General features: G+C 46.8%; 2 protein-coding genes and 1 long non-coding RNA gene across 5 annotated transcripts in view; 1 reads left to right on the top strand and 2 right to left on the bottom strand.

Annotated features, from left to right (window-relative positions):
- LOC311446104 overlaps window positions 1–11,848 on the top strand; it is a 12,597-nt gene extending 749 nt beyond the window's left edge. Inside the window, exons 2-6 of one of the 3 annotated variants that reach the window (XR_014698755.1) lie at window positions 44–150; window positions 644–759; window positions 8,048–8,158; window positions 8,517–8,754; window positions 11,720–11,848. This is a non-coding gene — a long non-coding RNA (uncharacterized lncRNA). Of the gene's footprint in view, window positions 1–43; window positions 151–643; window positions 760–8,047; window positions 8,159–8,496; window positions 8,755–11,719 lie in introns of all 3 variants that reach the window. The other 2 variants (XR_014698753.1, XR_014698754.1) reach the window with 2 other exon arrangements.
- On the bottom strand, window positions 3,479–9,574 carry LOC311446102 (glutathione S-transferase theta-1-like). The gene is made up of 5 exons (XM_084538883.1): window positions 9,323–9,574; window positions 7,106–7,193; window positions 6,331–6,481; window positions 5,546–5,722; window positions 3,479–4,657 (listed from the first exon to the last, which is right to left on the bottom strand). The coding sequence occupies exons 1-5, from the start codon at window positions 9,432–9,434 to the stop codon at window positions 4,457–4,459; spliced, it is 729 nt and encodes a 242-aa protein (XP_084395009.1). The 5' UTR covers window positions 9,435–9,574; the 3' UTR covers window positions 3,479–4,456.
- Window positions 10,420–20,137, bottom strand: DDX51 (DEAD-box helicase 51). The gene is made up of 16 exons (XM_084538881.1): window positions 20,016–20,137; window positions 19,631–19,932; window positions 19,053–19,291; window positions 18,776–18,926; window positions 17,752–17,897; window positions 17,333–17,404; window positions 17,043–17,149; window positions 16,395–16,503; window positions 15,621–15,766; window positions 14,752–14,950; window positions 13,950–14,065; window positions 13,733–13,849; window positions 12,735–12,836; window positions 12,114–12,177; window positions 11,724–11,858; window positions 10,420–10,958 (listed from the first exon to the last, which is right to left on the bottom strand). The coding sequence occupies exons 1-16, from the start codon at window positions 20,036–20,038 to the stop codon at window positions 10,932–10,934; spliced, it is 2,055 nt and encodes a 684-aa protein (XP_084395007.1). The 5' UTR covers window positions 20,039–20,137; the 3' UTR covers window positions 10,420–10,931.

The raw sequence follows: 20,137 nt of genomic DNA, 5'->3' as shown, positions 1-20,137 counted from the left end.
CAGGCCAGTGACCCTCCTGTCTCCCTGTTACTTGTCATTCAAGACCTCCACGTGAGCAGAGAACTACATGTAAAGTTGAGGCTGAATTCGAGCCCTTGCGTGCACCCGCAGTGTTTCCCAGCTGTGCAAGTCGGGGACAGCGACGTGCTGGTAAGTACGGAGACATCATTGACTCTCAGAGCAGCTGAACCACTCAAAGCAAAGTCACCCCCAGTCAAACCCACCTCAGCTCAGCGACACCTTGTTATCAGTGCTGTGCCACAGAGCTCACATGTCACACACAAGTCCTCTGAAACAGCCATGGGAACCTCAAAGAGAGGGAGCTGGAGGACCAATTTCTGGTCTGCCTGTACAAAGCATCGTTACACAGCATGCTGAAGAGGTTCAGATGCTGAGCAGTGAGCTCACTGACTGCATAAATTAAAAACTGGAATGCTCTCATGTGCTTTGTTTTATATTGCTTTGCCAAGGCTTCTGCTCTGACAGTTTCTTAAGCGTGGGGATTGCTGTTAGACTGGTCAGTCTAACAAGCTGTGTTTGAACAAGCTGTGTCTCAACATCAAGTGTTGAGTCCACTGCACCACACACATATTTTCTGGAAGAATTTTTCAGATCCAGAACTGCGCAATATTTTTTTTTTCAGTTTCTTGGCCTGAATAGCTTGAGAGGAGCTGTGTACACGCTTTAGTTCCTGTTACGCTCTAGAGCACCTGCACGCAGCACCAACATGCCAGAGACAAAAGCTTGTAGAGTACTGTGGTAGGTGCTTACACTCATATCAAATTTTTTCAGTGCAAGGAGATCTTAAATGCTAAGGGAATGGGGAAAAGGAGCATGAATGCAGTTCTGCACAGGTAATAACAGGCAGAAAAGTCATGGTGTTTCAAAATGGTCAAAAGTCCTTCTAAAATGTCAGTGAGCAGAGTTTGTTGATCCCAGTGGAGGGTAGCAAGATCAGCAGTGTGGGTTCACTTTGATCCTAGATTCATGGTTCGGTGGAGCCATTAGTCCTATCTGGATTTTCAAGGTCTTCCCATGGGTCCTGGAAAAGTTCCTTCTGTAAGTCTTTCTCCAGTTTGCTGACTGCACTGCACAACCCACACAACCAAAGAGATATTTTTCATCTGGTCACATTGTATGACATTTTAGTGCATTATTTTTGACCAGAGTTCTAGCACAGTATTTTAATTTAGTTCCATCACTTCAAAGGAAGTTTTTCCTCCCTGTACTTGTAGGCACTCTCAAGAAAAAAAAATGCAGTAGGCTTTGCATTGTATTTCTTAATCATTTAGAAGATGTTTTGGGTTATGTATCTGGTTTTTAAACTTTCTTTTGATTTTGTGTATCACAGTTTTGTTTTATTCTAGAAAGCACAGGCTCTCACCACTTTACAAATAGTCCCTGGCAAAAATTAAAGAAAATGATTCAGAACAGCAAGTTAAACTGTCATGGGAGGTGTAACATCTCTCCATATTCAGGGGAGTGGACACCAAACAGTGTACTGAGGCATGCAAAACTCTTGCACAACCTGTTGGGTTTTGGCAGGTAGAGAGGGCTGCTCTTGGGGCTCTTAGCCTAGGGCCTGAAACCAGCCAAGATCAAATGACACAAATGAACCAAATGGGGGAGGTGGAGGGACAGCAGAAGGCAAAGTACAAGGATGAGATACTCTATCTCCATGATTTGGAGGGGGAAAAAAAAACAGCAGCAAGGCAGATTTATCTGTTGTACAACTCTGTTGCTATGTGAGGAGTAACTGTGGGAAGGTGTTTTGTCCTGCATGCCCAGGTGGGCCTGAAACACCAGTGGTCACTGAGCACACAGCTTCATTGAACATGAACCTGGAACTCAGATGGGCTTTGAGCAGATGGATAATTCTATGGGGAAAAAATTGAAAATCTCCTCCTGTCATCATGACCATGCTGGAGAGAGGCAGTAGCTATCTGTGTGTTCATCCTCTGTGACACTGGCAACAGAGAAGCATGAGACAAAAGGGCTCTGAACATAGTTCTAACTTGTTTTTGAAGGCAGCGTCCTTGCAAGAGCATACAATGGGTGACCTTTAGGGAAGTACTGCTTTATTCAAACAAGCATAAAATAGGCTCAAGTTTCTCTTACACAGAGCTCTTGTGCTGTAGGTATCATAAATAAGAAAAAAAAAAAAGACGCTATTTGCTTTGGCTCATGCAATGGTTTTGTATGCACAGCAGCCCTACCTAGAGATTCTGCAGGGAAATGTATGTGAAGCAAGGCACTGCTAACATTTGAGGTCTCTGCCAAGATTAGCACTCTGTACATTTCGCTCTTGGTTTTAATTGTTTCTGCTCTGATTATAGTTGAATAGAAGCTGAGGAGTTTATTGTGCTGGTAATAGGAAGTTTACTCTCTACGAAAAAGGGAGAAGTTGGAGGTCAGGAGCATGAAGCTACACAAAGTACAAGCGGTGCCAACAGGAGAGAGTGCAGCAGGGTGAGATAGCTTTAGTGAGGTAGCAAGGAAGGAACTACTTTATTCCGATGGTGCACTGAGGGCCAGCCAGGTGGATGTGGTAAGCTGCAAGTTATAGAAGAAAGGAAGTGGTTGGTGGTGTGGCATAAACAGGCCGTTTTCCTTGGGTTGAGCACTGCAGGCAAACTGCTACAGCAGAAGATCAGTGCAGCACTTACAGAGGTTACTGGCGAGGCAGCAGCAACGTGAGCACTCATAGGGCCAGAAGAAAGCTGTTGTCACTGAGTTTTCTGGCTGGAGTGCAACAGGCTGTCCTCGACGAACATACCAATAAAAATCAGGTGAGAATACAAGTATCCTCTGCCTGTGTCAGCACAGAAACCGAAAGAGTTTTGGGGTAAATCTGTTTTTTTCACCACTGACGTTTAGGATTTCCTGCAGGTTGGAAGAATGGAAAGGGGACTGGTCTGCTTGGCTGGTATATCTCAGCCCTGAGGGACGTGCATTGCAAGCTCTGGTTCATGGTGCCCTTTTGAACTACAGGGCAGGTTTACTCAGGAAACGCAAACACAGAAGAGACAGCTGGCTTACCCCTCCAAAACAGCAGGTCCTGGTGAGAGTGTGAGATTGGTTTGGGCAGCTGTTTTCACTTTTTCTGAGCACTGAGTCACTTAACCTGCTGTGGTATGCTGGAGGTGGCTGAGGTGGCCAAGGTGGCCAACATCTCACCACACTGCCACCACTGTGGGTGGTGTAACCACCTAGCAGATCACAGCGCAGAGACGGACACACTTCCAGCTGCAACTGGTGCCTAACAAGGAGGAAAAAAACAGTCCTGGAAACTAGAACCCTCGTCATGGCTCTTACCTGGAAATGGAAGATTACAGAGGCAGGAAGAGGACAGGAAGGCAAGAGGCGTACAAAAGGACACAGCCAAGAGGTTATGAAGGCAGCTGCACAAGTGTGTGTAATGAATCCATGGCCGCTCCCTTCCAAATCCTGTTTACAAATCCAAACAGAACTACACATGGCAAGTGTAACCATTAACTTTACTGGAGAATCTGACACGACAGAAGAGTAGTGGAACATTGACAGTACTGAGGCACTGGTTGGTTCACCGGCTAGGCACTCCACTCACCCTGGGGCTGGCCACCACAGCTCCCTCTGCCACGGGTACTGGCCCAGCCACAGCAGCCTTCAGCAGTGGAGAACCTGGCTTAAATATCTTCCACCGAGCTGACAGGGCAGCTCAGGGGAAAGGACAGAGCACCAATATGGTTTGCGGAGGGGGACCGTGTAGTTGGCAGTGGTTTCACCTAGAAAAGCAGCTTTTCTCAGCTGTGCAGTCTGTTCCTTGTAGATTATAGCAAAAGTCTACAGTTGAGGACCTTTAGTCATGGGACTCACCCCATCCTTCTCAGACCTCACTTGAAAACCTGCACAGCCTCCTTGCTCCTAGGCTGCTACGTCCCTTTATTCCAAAACGTTGCGCAGCAGCCTCTAGTGGCCAGGTGCTCCCATACGTTCCTGGGCAGGGTCCCCCAGCCACGGGCTGGTTCTTGGCCATTCTCTTTACCAAGCGAGCAAAAATCTTCCACCTGAGCTTGCTGCAAAGTGAATGTCATTTTCTACAACTAAAAGGCCTTGTTTCAGGCAGCTCTGTTCTGTCACACTTTCAGGAAATCTCTGCCGAAAAGGGCAGTTCTGACTGGCCTTGTTGCCACCTGAACTGAATTGCCTCTGTCCTGAAGCAGATCCAGTGGTGCTTGAGCAAGAAAGAAAAGCCTACAGGGCTGCAGCTCATATATCTGTAGTGGACGAGAGAAGAAAGCAGCTCACTGCACTGTGTTTAAGACTTAGTTTTCTTCACTTTTAAGTTGCAGAAAGGCTGTAATTGAAGTGCATTTTGTGGAATGGTGTTTTTGTATGATTTTTAAAGGAAATGCAGAAATATTAGGAAAAGCCTGCACAAAATAATTCATTTTAATTTGAGTGGAGTTAGCTAATTCTAGCTAGACTGCTTTAGGAGCTGGTGCTTGAAGTGCTCCAGCAGTTCAGGTGCAATTTTATCAGCGGTCAAATTCTTGGCGTTCAAGATCCCTTCGTGCGCCTCCTGGCAGAGCTGCTTCCCCACCGCTTCTTCCACCCGGCTGCGCCACGCCGCCAACTTTGGCCTCTCCTCAAAGAGGTTGTAGCCAGCACCGACAGGCTGCAGAGAGAGACAGCAACAGAACCTGGGCGTGAGGCTTCCTGCCAGCAGTCAGCTGAAGTGTTTGCCAGGGCTGGGACCAGAACGGAGCACAGATGTGCCTCTAGCTCAAGGCAGCAGAAAGTCGTGGAGTTTATGAGGTGGAGATCATCTCTGGCTCTTAGCTTGCAGGAAGCAAGTGCTGTCATCCTCAGCAGTTGCTGTCCCTTGTGACCTGCAGCAAAAGCGCAGCCACGGCTAACCCAGGGACTGCCTAACGTGGAGCACAGAGGTCCGTGCACACCAATCTCTCATCTAAATACCTCTACTTTCTGTGGCTCATTTTATGACATTGATCCTGGTACTTTGAGAAAAATCAATAGATCTGTTCTAACCTAAAATAGAAGGTGATTTTCTTCCTAGACAGCATGGGCAGTGCTTCAGTACTTCTGTCTAGGAATGAGGGCGAGGAGTCCCTATTCTGCCACTTAAAAGACAATGCAGTGGTTAACAAGGACCAGCTCCCTCAAGACAAATGCAGAGTTTACTTTCTCTCCTCCTGAATTCCTGATCTAAGGGAGCTGTTCTTCCAATCCCTCCTTTGTTCTTCTCTGTCTACTTTGTAATTTATCTTTTTTTTTCTTTTCTATTTTTCTTTTTTTTTTTTTTTTTTCCCCAGAAGAAATACAAGAAAATGGGAATTTTATCCAAACTTCTATAGGGAGAGGTGTCTCAGAGTAGGTGTTCCCTGGCAAACTCAGTTCTGGTCAAAGTCAAAACGGAACAAGTTTTAACTCCACTGAAGAGTAAACTGTGAGGAGAAAGGTCTGGCACGAAGGAGGTGGTGCTGCAGCCTGGCCTGCCCACAACCCAACTTGCATATCCAACAGCACTGCAGCTGATGCTCACCTGCATAAGCTCCACCAGCGCTACGAGGTCTGCCAGGGAGATCTCGTTGCCTACGATGAAGGGCTTGTCCTGCAAGAACTTCTCCTCAAACTGCTTCAGGACAACATTCAGCTCTTCAGTAACACCTTCCAGTTTCTCTGGAGACAGTGGCTGGCCCGTAAGGAGAGGCAGCAGCACCTGACAAGGAGAAAAAAAAAAGTTGTTTTTTTAATGTTTTTCTCAAAATTTTGTCCAGGCCTCCACCTGACTTCTTCTGAGGATTGTCCACCAGCCGTGCACAGGAACAGCTGGTACTGCTCCTCTCCCATGACCGATTAACTTCAGTGTCCATTGCTTCCTGTCTGTCCGTGTCTCCTCCCTAGAAAGTCTGAAATTTCAACCACAAGTGTCTTCTCTCAGGGGAAGGCTGCATCATCTCCAAGCAGCTGCATTTTGTTTTCCAGTGGGAGGTTCATTCTTTCCACGAAGCTGGGCAGAAGCCAGCGAGCTGGATCTGCTGTTTGCTGCTCACCCAGGACAGACACATGGGACGTGCTGCTCCAGACTGCATCTACAAGGGACGAGTCCCACAGACCTCAGGGCGTGTGTGGAGAAGTGGCTATGACTTGAAGGATCCAGACTACTTCAGTTAGGCAGAGACCTGGCTCTGCTGATCAGCCACATCAATCCCAGATCCAGTTTTGTTCCCATCTGTCAGCTGGCTTGTACATTTGCTTAGAAGGGCCTGGCACACGGAGCTACTTCCTGGGCTGTAGCACTCAGTTTTTAATGTACAATGGTCTTACCTTAGTTAAGAACAGCTTGCTCCCCTTCCCACGAATGTTGACGTGCTGCCACGACAGGTACTCATCCACCCTAGCCCGTTTCTGCAGGTCAGAGGGGTACCAGTGATCAGGAGTCTTGAATTTCCGGGCCAGGTACAGGAGGATCGCGATGCTGCCAGCGAGCAAGACACAGCAGTGAGCAGGCAATCTGAGATGGAAGCACCTTGTCTTTTCTCCCTCCCCCGAATTTTGTACATGTATTTGAATTAACTGTCAGGTAGTCACAGCACATGGCAGAGTTCGTGCTGGCTTGACCAGCTGCTCATGGACAGCAATTATCTGAGATATCAGCACACTTAGGCAGACGTGGCCTGCTGTACAGTAAGCCCATGGACATTTTTGGGCAAGTATGAGCCACAGAACGAGTTCACACCACATCAGAGCTTTGCATTGCCAGGCTGTCCTGCAGCAGGTGCCTTCTGTCAGATGTAGTGCATTGAACAGCCCTTAGCTGATGGCAGAGAGCTGGAGGACAGGAGGACAGGTATTTTAGCTCAGGAACATTGCCTAAGTGCAAGCTGCCTCCAAGCAGCAGCTCACAGATTTTACCCAGTCAGTGCTGGTTGAGCTGGTTACAAGAGAAAGCTTCCCTTAAAACACAAGTTTATTTTATGTACAGAAAGAGGTAAGCAACTGTCTGGGCTGGAGTCCCAGCAGAGGCAGCAGCACACTGGCAGAATCCAAGTGTTAGGACAACCAACGTTTTAGTAGAGGGTTGAGCTTACTCAAGCCTTACCTCTCTGCTAAGGTGAAAGAACCATCCTTTAGTGCGGGCACTTTCATCAGCATGTTCACCTTCCTGAACTCCTCGGTCCTGTGCTGCCCTGAGGAAGGAAACGAGACGTCTTACTCACCAGTGATGCTCAGCACCCATCTGGGAGCACCTGAGGAGTCCATGGGCACCATCCGGCCTCACGTTTCCAGCTTTGACTGTACAAGTACAGTCCTGTTTAAAGTTATAAGCAATCAAGAAGTGCTGCAGGGTGCATCCTGGCTTTGCCCTATGATGTCAGCTTATTGCCTACATACCAGAACTGTTCTGACCTTTGTCAAGAGGTTGTTAAGAGTCCTTTCATACCAGCAGTGCTTGTCAAATCAGGACTCTATCAGCACGAAGTCTGTGCTTGGAGCTTACCTGTCAGGGTACAAACCTAGAGCGAAGACCAAGCAGCTTGGAGGAGAGGGAAAGGGATCTCAGTACCACAAACACAATCCCAAAGACAGGGAGAAAGCCAGATTTTTTTTTTTTTTGGCTGGAATATAAGGTAATTTATATTCAACTATCTTTTTAGCCCTCAGACTAAATAGATATTTTCCCCCAGAAAGTAGGCAGAGAGCGAACTCGACTGGAGATGTTTTGTTCATTTGAAGTCTCAGCGTGCTTCACTACATCTGGGCCCAGTCCCACACACTTTTGCTCATGCCAACCTTTTCCAGTCCCCTGGCTTCGGTCATACTTGTGTATCTGTACTGAGGTTTCTCTAACACCTAACCCTCTGCCATGTCCCCACCGCATGAGTCAACTGAGAATCTCTGTGCCCCGGGAGATGCTCTGGAAGAGGTCTCACTTTTCCTAGCACTTGGCAAACCTGATTTGTGACTATTCCCCTTGTTATTTGGCTTGCAGCCTGTCTCCTCCACCCCTTTTCAAAAAGACATTGTCATTTCCTACACGCAGGTCACAGATTCCGATCCTTGGGTGTCTCTGGAGTGCTGTGTGATCTTTATCCCGGCTCACTCTTTCCCTGTTTCCTTGAGACCTCCCCTGCTGGACCCAGGAGCTTTTCAGGTGGGCCGCAATTGAACCAGCCACCAGCACAAACCACAGCGCCCGTCCCCTCACTGGTCCTTGCGTACTGAGACACTGGCACATGTCATGGCACAGTGCAGCCCCCAGGGAGGGCTCCTTCTGGGGTCAGTGTGCCCACACCCCTCTGTCCAGCACCCAGATCCTGGGGTAATCCAGCCCCAGCTCTCAGGAGCCCCGCAGAGGAGAGGTGGGTGAGCCCACGAGCAGGATGCACCTTTAGTATTCCTGTAAGCCAACCCGCCCCTCTAAAATCCACTGACACCACGGGGCACAGAGCACTGGAAAGCTGGGACTGATTTCACTTATTTTCCTCTCAGTTTCCTGACATCTCTTTCAGTTTCTCTGTTCCCGTGATGCTCTCACGGCTTGCCCACCAGCCTCCTCCTCTCCGTCAGCTCAGCGTCTCGCCACAAGCACTCGTTGGGAAAGAAGGGACAGGATGGGCTTAGCCCCAGCTGCAAGCAACAGCAAAATCTGTTCCTACCCAGATGAGCGAGTGAAGCAGCGAGGTGTGTTCAATGAACAGCCAAGGCACGAAGGGGAACACCCAGAGCCTCAACCACAACACGCCTGAGGTTTGTTTTTTTAGTTACGAGCTGGAGCCTCTTTTGTTTCTTTATCAGTTTCAGCCCCAGAAGCCTTCTCACCTTATATGATTTTTCAGGCCAGTACGTTAGCTCAATTTCAAATCCCGCAGAGCTCAGAAAAGGCTGAAGGGCAGTTTTTACCAGCTCTTCTTGCAAAAAAAAGGAGATGCAGATCTTTGGGCATCCTTTGGCAGAACGATAGCCTACCTCTCGGGCAGGTGCCTACCAACTCCCGGTCGGCTTCCAAACAATCCGAAACGCCTTCCTTCCGGAGCTCACGGCTTTCAGATCCCCAGTCACCACCGGGCTGTCCCCCCCTGCTTTCACAGCCTCTGCGAGCCTCTGCTCAGCCCCATCAGGATGAGTGCCACGGGCAGCAGGACCCGATGCAGCACCCAGGGGTGCCAGCTGCCCTGGGTGGGCAGGGCGAGCTCCCACCTGCACAGTTCCCGTTCCCGTTTAGTTCCCGTTCACAGGAGGCACAGACCCGTCCCAGCACCCCCCTAGGGGATCCGAGGGGGGTCCCCGGGGGGCTTCCCCCGCCGCCACCGCTCACCTTTCATCAGCTCCACGTGCTTGAACTCGAAGGGGATGTTGTTGGTGCGGGCGAAGATGTAGAGCGCCCGGCAGGGCTGCGAGAGCAGGTCCAGGTACAGCTCCAGCCCCATGCTGCTGCTGCCGCTCCCTCCTCCGCCGGCACAGCTCGGCTCGGCTCGGCACGGCCCTGCTCGGCCTCAGAGCCCCCGCCCCGTTAGCGCCCGGCCCCACCCCGCAGGGCCGAGCCGAGCCCAGGGGCGTGCTGCGGGGCGGGCTCTCGCCCCCTGCCATTAGAAGCGCCCCGGGTGTAGTGTCAGCAGAAACCGTCCGAAGCGGTGCACGGGGACGCGGCCCGGTGGGCGGCATTGGCTGTAGGGGGGCGGTTGGAGCAGATGATCGCTGAGGTCTCTTCCAACCTTAACGATTCTGTGATTCTACTGCCGTCCATCAACACATGAGGACGAGGTAACAAAACCAGGAGCGAGCAGGATCGGTGCCCCTGAAGCAAATCCCCGCGTGTGTGCCCAGAGGAGCTCACAGCACTGGTTTTACTCTCCTGCTCCACCATCCATGCTAAGCAAAACCAGCGTGACAGCGAGAGGAGGGCACTCACAGCAGGAAGGCAGAGGCTGGCTTCACTTTTACAATCCCACCTTTACAGTACGCAGCCACCTCTCCTGCCATCCAAACCCCCAATCTTTCCAGCACCTTCCCCTTCCTTTCTCTCCCTTAATGTATTGCTAACACCGCTGTACAATTATTTTGTTTCACAAAATAGCAAGGCAGTGCTGGAACACTTCCTGCTGAAGGTCTTCAAGGGTGGTTGGAGGCTACAGCTGTGTGGTAGTTCTAAGCCTTCTGCCTGGGGCAGCTAAAAATACCAGCGGCATGTGTCAAATACAGACTTATGGCTCCTACTGTTAGTAGTTGACTGCAGACATTGGACATTTTACCCTGCATTAATAGTAGCCTCATATGAAACAGCATCTGCTGCTACCACTGCCCCGAATGGAACAATGCAGGCAGGGAAACACCAAAGGCACAGGACTGCACAACCAAAAACCCCCTCAGTGCAATTTCCACCCCTGTACCCAGGAATCTTTAACAGACACAGAATGTTTTAAAAAATATTTATATAGTATTTATTTAAAAGTTCCAGACCCTTCAGCCTAGAACAGCTCTTCAAACAGTACTCTGTTACAGACACTGCACAGGTTTTTACGCTTTCATGCACTTGCAGATACCGCTCCTTGCGCAGTACAGAACCGAGACCTGGCCCAGTTCAGAGGCAAGGAGGGCACAGTTCAGACCTCTGGTGACCAGCAGTTCCCTCAGCCCAAATTCAGAACGGTGTAGAGCTCCTTGCTGGTTTTACATATGCCACGAGGGTATGATGCAAAACCCTTTCCAAAGCAACATTTTTTTCTTTTTTGAAAACCAGTAAATGAACTGTGTTACCTGTGTCCCTGAAAGGGAAACAAGGTCTGTAACAGCTGACTTAAGATATGATAAGTTTGAGGAGACAACCCTTGAGCTCTGGAACCGTATCTCTGTGTTACGGTGCTAGGTAGTAGAGTCCAGCTCAGCAGCTTCAGTGCGATGAAACAAACTCCTCTGCTTGCATTCATTCAGGCTCGTTTCTGTGCTTGCTCCCCCTATTCAAAATTAAAAATTTGCTGGTTGAGAAGGTGACTGAAGATGCTCCTGTCTCAGAGTCACACAGAAGGGACTTCAGGGAGCAAAGGGACAATTTAATGATCTTTTCTGCCCAGTTCTCTGACATTCCTAATCTGCAACTCAAAATCATAGTTTCTCAAGGACAGGTGTTTATCAAGAGTCCTCAAAGTAGAGAGCAGAATACTTCCCCACACCACACAGCACAACAATGTCCATTATGGATCTCTAGTCCACCAATCTGACAAGTTAAATGCTATCCTGCTTCTGTCTGAAAGCTCTCAAACTTCCTAATGGTGTGGAAGGGATGTGGATAAAAGGAAAATGGAAGGGTCTGTGGATAAAGCTTTCCTGGCTTGATACACCCAACTTGAGCATGGCTGTGAGTCTGCATGGTTGTAAATCTTAAAACTCTGGAATGACAAAAGGCAACTCAATCTCTGCATTTTGTTTGCTTGCCTCTGGGTAGCTGCCAAAACCCAAGCTCAAGAGATAAAGAGAAAGCCAACAGAGTAAAGGGAACACCACAAATACTGTCTACCCTTCTAACAGAAAACCTTCCTCTCCTCCCAACCCTTCCCAAGTACTTCAATTCTGATGCACACAAAAAAACTTCCTTCACACTGATACAGAAACAGCTCAGTTAAAGAGGTTTCTGGACTCCGATACTTGTGCTCGTCATGAGTTGCAATGAACCGTGTAAGCTGTAGTTTGATTTTTAAAATCTTCTTTCCTGTTCCAGTTACCTTGACTGTCTTCTCAAGCTTAGACAGAGCTTCCTCATATTGCTGCACCAACGGCGTTAGTAACTTGCCCTTCACCAAGTGCTTCTTTATGTCTGGGATGCCAGCATCTTTCAACATCCGCAGAAACCTGCGTTCCTGTGCAACAAAACAGATACAATAGAAGAAGAAATGAAAGTAACTCCCCTTCACTGGAGTTGAGAAACCCCATTGCCTATCAGCTAGAAAATGAGCACATTTTGGAACATGCTGCCTAGTCAGGGAATAACTGAATAGGAATTTCCAAGTACAAAACTCAGCTGACTGGAGAAGGTGGAAATTAGTATGACCCTTATCTTCCTTACTCTCCTCTCTATGCTTCCTTTTCAAATGAATTTTACACCAATGACATACCTGAATTCTAAGGACCATGCTGAAAGCTAAGCCAACGTTTCCTGCACGAGCCGTTCTTCCAACCCTGAAATCAAAAAAAAGGAGCATCAAGTCAGTTTAGCCACATAGCTGCTGCCACTATCAGCTTCAAAAGTCTGATTATGAAATTCTCCACATGTAAGGAAAGTATGATTCTAAGTTTTCACGTCTAACACAGCAGGACTAGCCACATATTACAAAGGATGAGCATTTCCAGGGCTCATTTACAGCTCCAGAGCCTCTGTGGTCTTCTAAGCATCTGGAAACTCAACTTGGTGCTGTCCAGGACAGTATTTCTAACTCCTGTAAAATACATTTTGTATAACAGGGTTATATAAAAGTTCTAGTTCTCTATGCTAGTTCTAGTTCTATTCTATTTCTCTATTCTAGTTCTCTACAAAAGCTAGTTCTCTATTTTAATACTACATTGCTCTGGCAATGCTAGGGATTAAATTCTGATTAAAAAAGCTATTTGCATATTGAAGTTAAAAAAAATAAATCAAAAGCTAATAAACACCTTTTAAGTGCATGTAACTTATGCTATGTATTTTAAAGAAAGCCAAGCTCAAATACCTTCCTTTTGTTCCTGGTTGTCTTACCTACCGGTGAATGTATGTCCTGATGAACTGAGGTGCGTCATAGTTTATCACACAATTCACTCCTTTAATGTCAATCCCTCGAGCAGTGGCATCTGTGCTGATTAACCTGGTTTTAAATACATGAAGTCATTTTCAGGTAACCCCTCTTGCACTACACACACAAAAAACAACTGAACACAGCACAACTCTTGCTAATCTCTGCTCAAACTGGGTAGCCGGCTTCTGGCCTCTGAACAGGAAAACAACACTATAAATCACTCCCTTAGATCAGACAGCTAATAACGCCATTTACATAAGTTCCACTGCAGCTGTACATGAAAAGCTGCTTGGTGTTTCCAGGTTCTCCAAGCACACAACACTGATCCCAGTGTACCGGAAGCTAAAAACATGTAAACCATCTGAAAAATTCTTAAATGTGCTGTGTGCATTCAGTAAGGTGTGAAATTCCGGTAGTAAAGGAAAAATTTAAACATATAGGGTTTGGACAAAAAGAAAATCCAGAAAATAATATTTACCTTCTTCTCAGGGACATCTTATAGCTGCAATCCCATATGGTTACCAAAATCACAAAGTAAATCAAAAAAATGAATAGAAGTAAAACTGTCTGCCAGTCTGGTTGGGAGTTTCTGTGGTAGGAAGCCCTAGTACTATATGTAGTTCTAGCAGTAACATCTATTTTCTTCCAGTAAGCACAAGATCCCCCTAACCACAGACAGTAAAGCTAAGATTTTTCAGAACTGTATGTACATTTTGGGCAACAACATGAGAAAGCAGATACATTTACTACTTGTTATGAAATAACACAACAGGCCAGTTTACATGCAGGTGTAAACAGTTCATAAGTCAGAAGACCAAAGTCCCACACCCATTTTTTAAATTGTTTCCTACATGCTCTGTTTTACAGGGGTCCTTGTTTAAGTATCTTCTTGATTCTAACTAGCTTTTCACACTAGAAATAATCTATATTTGAAGACATGCAGGAAACTTATTTAAGATACTCACAGTTGTATCTTTCCTTGTTCGAATTCTTTTATGGTTCTCTGTCTCTCACTGGGGGGTAACCGGGAAGAAAATTCAGCCACAGTGATTCCACCAAAGGCTTGGATCAGCAGGAACAATCTGTAGGCAAACAGCATAGAAATGGTCACTTCATTACCTAACTCTGTCACATCACTACAGTAGGTATGTGCCAAGTGATCTCATTAACGTGTTCATTCACCTGTGGGACGCCTCCCTGGAGTTGGTAAAACACAACACCCGGGTAAACTTCATTGTCAGCATGAAGTGCAAGAGGAGCAAAGGCTTGGAATTCAGGTTACAAGGCACGTAACATTGCTGCAGTCAGCAGGGAAGAAATTCAGAGACAAAAATTACTTCCTCCAGGCTACCTCCACTGAAACCCACCAGCTGTCTGTGACCTACACAGGCTTGGATGTTTTGCAACTGATAGCAACAAAACCAGACCCCACAATGTCACTGCTCTTAGAACAAGTCACAGCAATGGGCTGGGAGAACACAACACAAGGTAGAGGTGCAAGAACAATGTTGTTGGAGTGATCTGACTTCTTTGTGGCAAGCAACAACACGCACTGCCTTGTCTACTGGGTGACCTGTAACCACATGCCTTGAAATGCATGTGATACATATGTACGTAAAGTACAGTTGAAAGGTACTAATACATTATTACTCCATATCTCCACTCCCTATTGATAGCAAATTTAATTCTGCATGAAGACAAGTTGAATTCTGAAGAATTCTAATCCTAATCAAATGAATGCTTTTCCGTTTGCTCATTACTCAGCAAAGGCAGAGCTCTCTGGGTCATAAATACTGTCAAAGCCACTTTCTCCCAGTACCTCTGTAACACAAGGCATCATATGAAAGCTGTATTAATATATAGGCTACAAACATTTTTCCAGAGTTAAACTGATCTTCTAGTATAACTTACTCAAGCACCTTGTTTCTTTCAACAGCTACCAAGTAAAGTTACTTTCATGGTTACAAGAGAATTAATGTTATACCGATAGCCCCTCAGGAAGTGTGTATTTCTCTTCAGCATCTTGTTCAGTCTCTGTTCCATTTCTGAGTGTTTTTTTCTCAGAATATACAGACGTGAAGAGGCGAGGCTGGAATAAGCCCAACTGCTGCAGTTTCTCTGGGTCCTGGGTCAGCGTGGCTGAAAACAGCAGTTTCTGTAAAGGTATCTGAGGATAGCAGCAGCTGAAATAAATAGTACAGAGAAACTGAGCTTTGAGGTTAGGGCAAAGGACTTCCTCCAGAAGTACTTGTAGGTGATGTTACAAGGGAAGCCATTAACTATTTTTGATGCTCTTCTGCTCTGGGCCTTTCCAGTGGGTTTTTTTCTACCCTTATTTTATAGAGGAGTTCACAGGTGGAACTGGATCAGCATTCTCAACTCAGCTGCACAACACACATCGGTCACCCTTGCCCCCATCCTAGTTGCTTCCTTCCTTGGTTGCTGATCTGTTTCTGACACATCTCTATCCTGCTATTTGAAAACAGCAGCTGCAGACACACAGTTCTAGCATTTTCCTTCAAATTCATTACTCAGCTTGCCAGAGGGCATTGCTATAGATAATGTGCAAATGATTCAAACACTTGCAATATTTGTGGATTCTTTTGATGTTGCTTTAGTCTAGTTAAGAAAAGCTCGAAGAATACAGTACGGAGATTTCAGTCTAAAAGACATCCTTTAATACCAGCTGCTTACTGCCTGCTTTTTAGAGCTCTAAAGAAGTAGCTGCCTTAATTTGGCAGACATTTCTCTGAATAAGTAAGCTTTGGGAGCGCCTGTGAGTGTGCTATGAAGCAGGCATCTGAGTGCTGGCATCCACGCAAACGGTTCAAAGAAAAGCATTTTGAAACTTACCTTGCTGCTGTTACAGGCCCTGGTTTGGTCCTCTGGAAAAGCATATTGGAGCCAGAGTCATTTTCTACTTGGAATGCAGCTTTGACAACTTGGTTCAGCCAATTCTGGTGCATGTCATCAATCATACGGTCAGCTTCATCTATGATCTGAATTCACAAAGACAAAAAACATTGCTTGTTTAATACTGTCTTGTGATTAGGCAGCTTGTATTTCTCTTTTGTGACTGTAACAGTGAGCGAGAATGCAAGATGTATAGAAGCTTCTACTCCACATAATTTCTTTCCTTGCCTGTTGTTCCTCAATTGAAGGCAGAAATTTCTACCTCCAAACTTTTCCTTTTGTTTCAGTTGCTCCGTAGCCAAACCAACACTCAAACTATACAAATTCATTTGCATTTAAATACAATTGATGCCTTTGCATAAAAGATAAAAATCACCTTTAACCAAAATAGGATGGCAGCTCTGTCTCTGCACAGACTCCAATACAGTGGAAGCTACTACAGTTTGATAATTTACCCTGTTTTTTGACTGATATGGCTTCACTCCAAATTTGTGTCTGCACAAAGGTAAGACAGAAGGGGAAGTGTGTGGATGCCTGGGTGTCACAAGTTGGAATAAAACTTCTCATCGTGACACAGCTGCCTGAGCAATCTGAAGCAAGGACCAAGCCCACAAAACAGTTCCAACAGAGACGTATTTATGGACCATGAAAGAACAAAGCAGGAAGATCCAACGGACCTTGCGCTAAGGTTGGACACCTGTGGAGCTGACTCACCAGGAAGCGAAGCTGCGTCAGGTTGAACCCTGGGGTCTTGCTAATGTGGTCTGCGAGCCGCCCCGGCGTAGCCACAATGATATCAGCAAGGCTGCAGTAGCCTGTCACTCTGAAAGAACAAGCAGCTCATCACTAAGTTTCTCCCTACGCTGTAAGGCATATAAAAGAGATCCTTGGTGAAAAGACATTAAGATTTTCCCATTATTCTTTTAATTTAACTGAGAAATAATAAAATTCAAACACACAGTTTACCAGCACACAAAGACAATGCTGGACACTAAGCACTATTCTCCATCGTACTACCTGTTTAAACAGAAAGTGACATTATTCATTGCCCTGAAGAAAAAGCTTAATAACTGCAGCAAACCCCCTAACAGTCATTTGTACCTGTGGGCACAAGGTAAACGTTTGCATTCTACTCAGCTGGTGAACAACCCCAAAAATCTAAAAACACAACAACCACAAAGAGGGGTAGTAGCAGGCACTTTGTCAAAAACATGTAGGTTCATGTGTCTACCACATGAACCTACTATCAAAAATCATTACTGCATGATGGTGTGATGCAATAAGCGCCATTTTGACCTCTGCTCACCAAGATTAAATAGCTTACAATCCCCACAAACCTTATCAAAAGAGCATTTAACCTACTTTTTCTGGACAAGCATCTCCTGTTCCTTTGCAAAAGATTTCTGGCCAGTAATTGAAACGACCTTCAGACCTGTCCCATCAGTGTAAATGTTGAACACTTTACTCACCTGCAAAGAGATGTGCTTTGTTAGCCACAACAAAATCAGTGAAAGTAATACTTCATTAATAACATCAAACCCACTGACAGCGTGTTCAAACTGCATCCCTGAACAGCCAGACAAAATATTCCCTGCACCAGCCCTTCCCTCAGCCCAGTTCTCAGTGAAAAGCTGAAGAGCTAAGTTATATACCTGTTGTGCCAGTTCCTTGGTGGGCAGAACAACCAGAGCTCGTACTTGGCAAACTACTCGATCTAGCAGAACCTGCCAAAACAGAGGCCAAATAAGTCCCTGAAAGCCATGGGGTGAAAAGGATCTTCTTGTATCTAAGCTAGTGAGAAGAGATGGCTGTGACACTTTCCAGAGTTCTATGCTTCCATTTTACTCCCCTCCATACTCCCAACTCCTCATGCTATGCCTGTTGTCTGCAAAAAGGAGTAGGATGCTGCGGTGAAGAATACTCCTCCTACAGCTCCTTCAGAAAGCTCTGAGCAAAATATCTATTTGCATCCACAAATTCCTTGGCTTTCTAACCCACTTCTAAGTTCAGGACGGGGTTGATTTTGTTCAAGCAAAACATTTGCCCTATGTTTTGCTGGGGGTAAACTCACCTGTACTATTGGTATGACAAAGGACAGGGTTTTACCGCTGCCAGTAGGTGCCGAGACACAGATGTCTTTGGGGCGGTATCCTCCCTGCCCCATCAAATACCCATTGGACGCACTCTGCAGAACAGCAGGAATCACCTCTGCCTGAACTGAACAAAAATGGGAATAAACATTACCTACAGAGTTAATGAATGGGATTAAGACTCATCTAGGAAAGCAGTGTTTTATACAACGAATCTATTTCCCTATCTGTGCTGTTGCTGCTACAGACATAAGAGAGGAAGAATAAAAAACATCTTAGTAGAAATGCTATGTTTTTTCCCTGGTTCTTTTTCATTCATGAGCTTAGCACCGAACACGGAGATTTCCCGCTCCAAGAATTCAGCTATTTCTAGCACTCAGCATAGATGTTACTGTGTTAAATATTGTTTTCAACTCATACATGTCTTGTCTTCGTGTTAGGGTGACACTGGGCAGATTTAAAACCCATGAGCGCTTGTCTATGAGCATCCTTTTTTTGGAGTACAAACTACACCTATAAAAACACATACTATGCAACAGAGCAATGAAGCAACATCTGCCAAGGAGAAAAACGAACACCTCCTGTAGGCTTTGAAGTCATTCAAGTTTGCTGCTCCCTTTAACTCCTTTTAATGAGTTGAACAGGTTCCCAGATTGGTCCAGTTAGTACCAGAGATTGTGGAAGGCAAGGAAATAAAGCACGTGCATAGAACTAAGGGGGAAAAAAGGAGGATACAGGCAAGATCGGTCTCCTGTGGGTGCTGTGAGCTGTTACTTCAAAAGACATCTTTTGTCACGCTGCATTTATGACTAGATATACCAAATTTTATTATTCACCCTTCCTAAGTCTTTGAAAGTAAAGTGTTAAAACTAGTATCATCATTTCAGTGCATTAAGTTTGCTTTTGTGCTATATTTTATTTCACTGAACACATGATACATGCAGCAACAGATTCAGGAACTACATAAGTGAATTCAGAAAGAAAGAAAGAGCACTATCAAGGTACCTGGAAAAAAGGACTCTATCCCATTCATTTGCAGCTTTTTCAATAGCTTTGGATGAATTCCTGGGACATCCCCCACTGGAATCAGGTTCTCTTTGATACGTTTTTGCAGTAATTTGGGTTGAGCGAGCCACTGTGGTAAAAAGGGCTGAACCTGAAATGGAGGAAAGACAGTCACAAAGTGTTTCTGCCATCAAATGAGCAATACCATACATTAAAATAAGCTGGTAAGATGCCTGTTTATACCCAACCATCATCAAAATTCAGTCAAGCTAGTTACCTTCTGCACAGGCTTTCTGTCATAGTCTCCGAGAACCACCAAGCTGGAAGGTGGCGGAGTTGCTTCTTCCCCCGAGGCTGCTACAGGCAGCTCCTCCTTTGTGCTTTGGTTTCCTTCAGCTCCTTCGCTGCGTGCTTTTTTGCTTTCAACTCCCTCAGTTTCACCATTCCTCTTCTTCCTTTTAGATTTATTTTTAAGATTTCTTCTGTCTTCCTGTTGTTTAACATCTTCTTCAGAATCTAGATAACAGAAATACAAAGCTGCAGGTCAGAGCATGCTTCAAAAACGTGATACAGGAAACACTTTACACCACAGAATGTAGTCAGCAATGTGCAAGCTCATCCTTCCTCTTAAATCCAAGTGCAAAACATTGCGGTGGTGGTATAGAGATGGTGGAATACTAAGCTGACACACATTGCCCTTATGCTAAATTCACCCCCAAAGCTTGTAGCATAGGGCTTCAGAAAGAGAACTTTCCTCTCAAATAAACCCAGCGAGGTACTCAAAGGGCACCTCACACCTATCTTTCGGCTGAGAACCGCCGCCCCATCGCGCCAGGCCCCCCCAGCCCCTCTCACCACCGCCTGCTCCGCGTCCCTCGGCGGGCGCTGCTCCTCCATCCTCCTCCTCCTCCTCGCTGCCTCCTGCTGCCCGCTCCGCAGCCTCCCGCCGCTCCCCCCGCCGCCTTCCCCGCCGCTCGTTCCCCGGGCTCGCGGCCTCGCCGCCCGCCGCGGGCTCCCCGCCGGCTCCCCGGGGCCTCTCGTCCCGCTGCCGCCTCAGCTGCCGGGCCCTCGCCTGCTCGCGCAGCCGCTCCAGCAGGACCCGGGCCCGCTCCTGCGCCTCGGCCCCGGCCTCCTCCTCTTCCTCCTCCGCGGCGTACCTGAAACAGCCGAGAACGAACGCGTCAGGCCCGGCCCCCGCCCGCCACAGCCCGGCTCTCAGCCGCCCGCCGGCCCCGGGCACCTGGTGATGGCGAACAGCGCCATGGCGGCGGCACCCAGCACCACAAGATGGCGTCACGGCGCCGGGGGCCGCCACAAGATGGCGCCACGGGGCCCGCACAGCGGCAGAAGGCTCCAGAAGAG

The sequence above is a fragment of the Aythya ferina genome, assembly GCF_964211825.1.
Source record: "Aythya ferina genome assembly, chromosome: 17".
Lineage (NCBI taxonomy): Eukaryota > Metazoa > Chordata > Aves > Anseriformes > Anatidae > Aythya > Aythya ferina.
The sequence above is the reverse complement of the archived record's forward strand: the minus strand, read 5'-3'. Positions and strand labels throughout refer to the sequence as shown.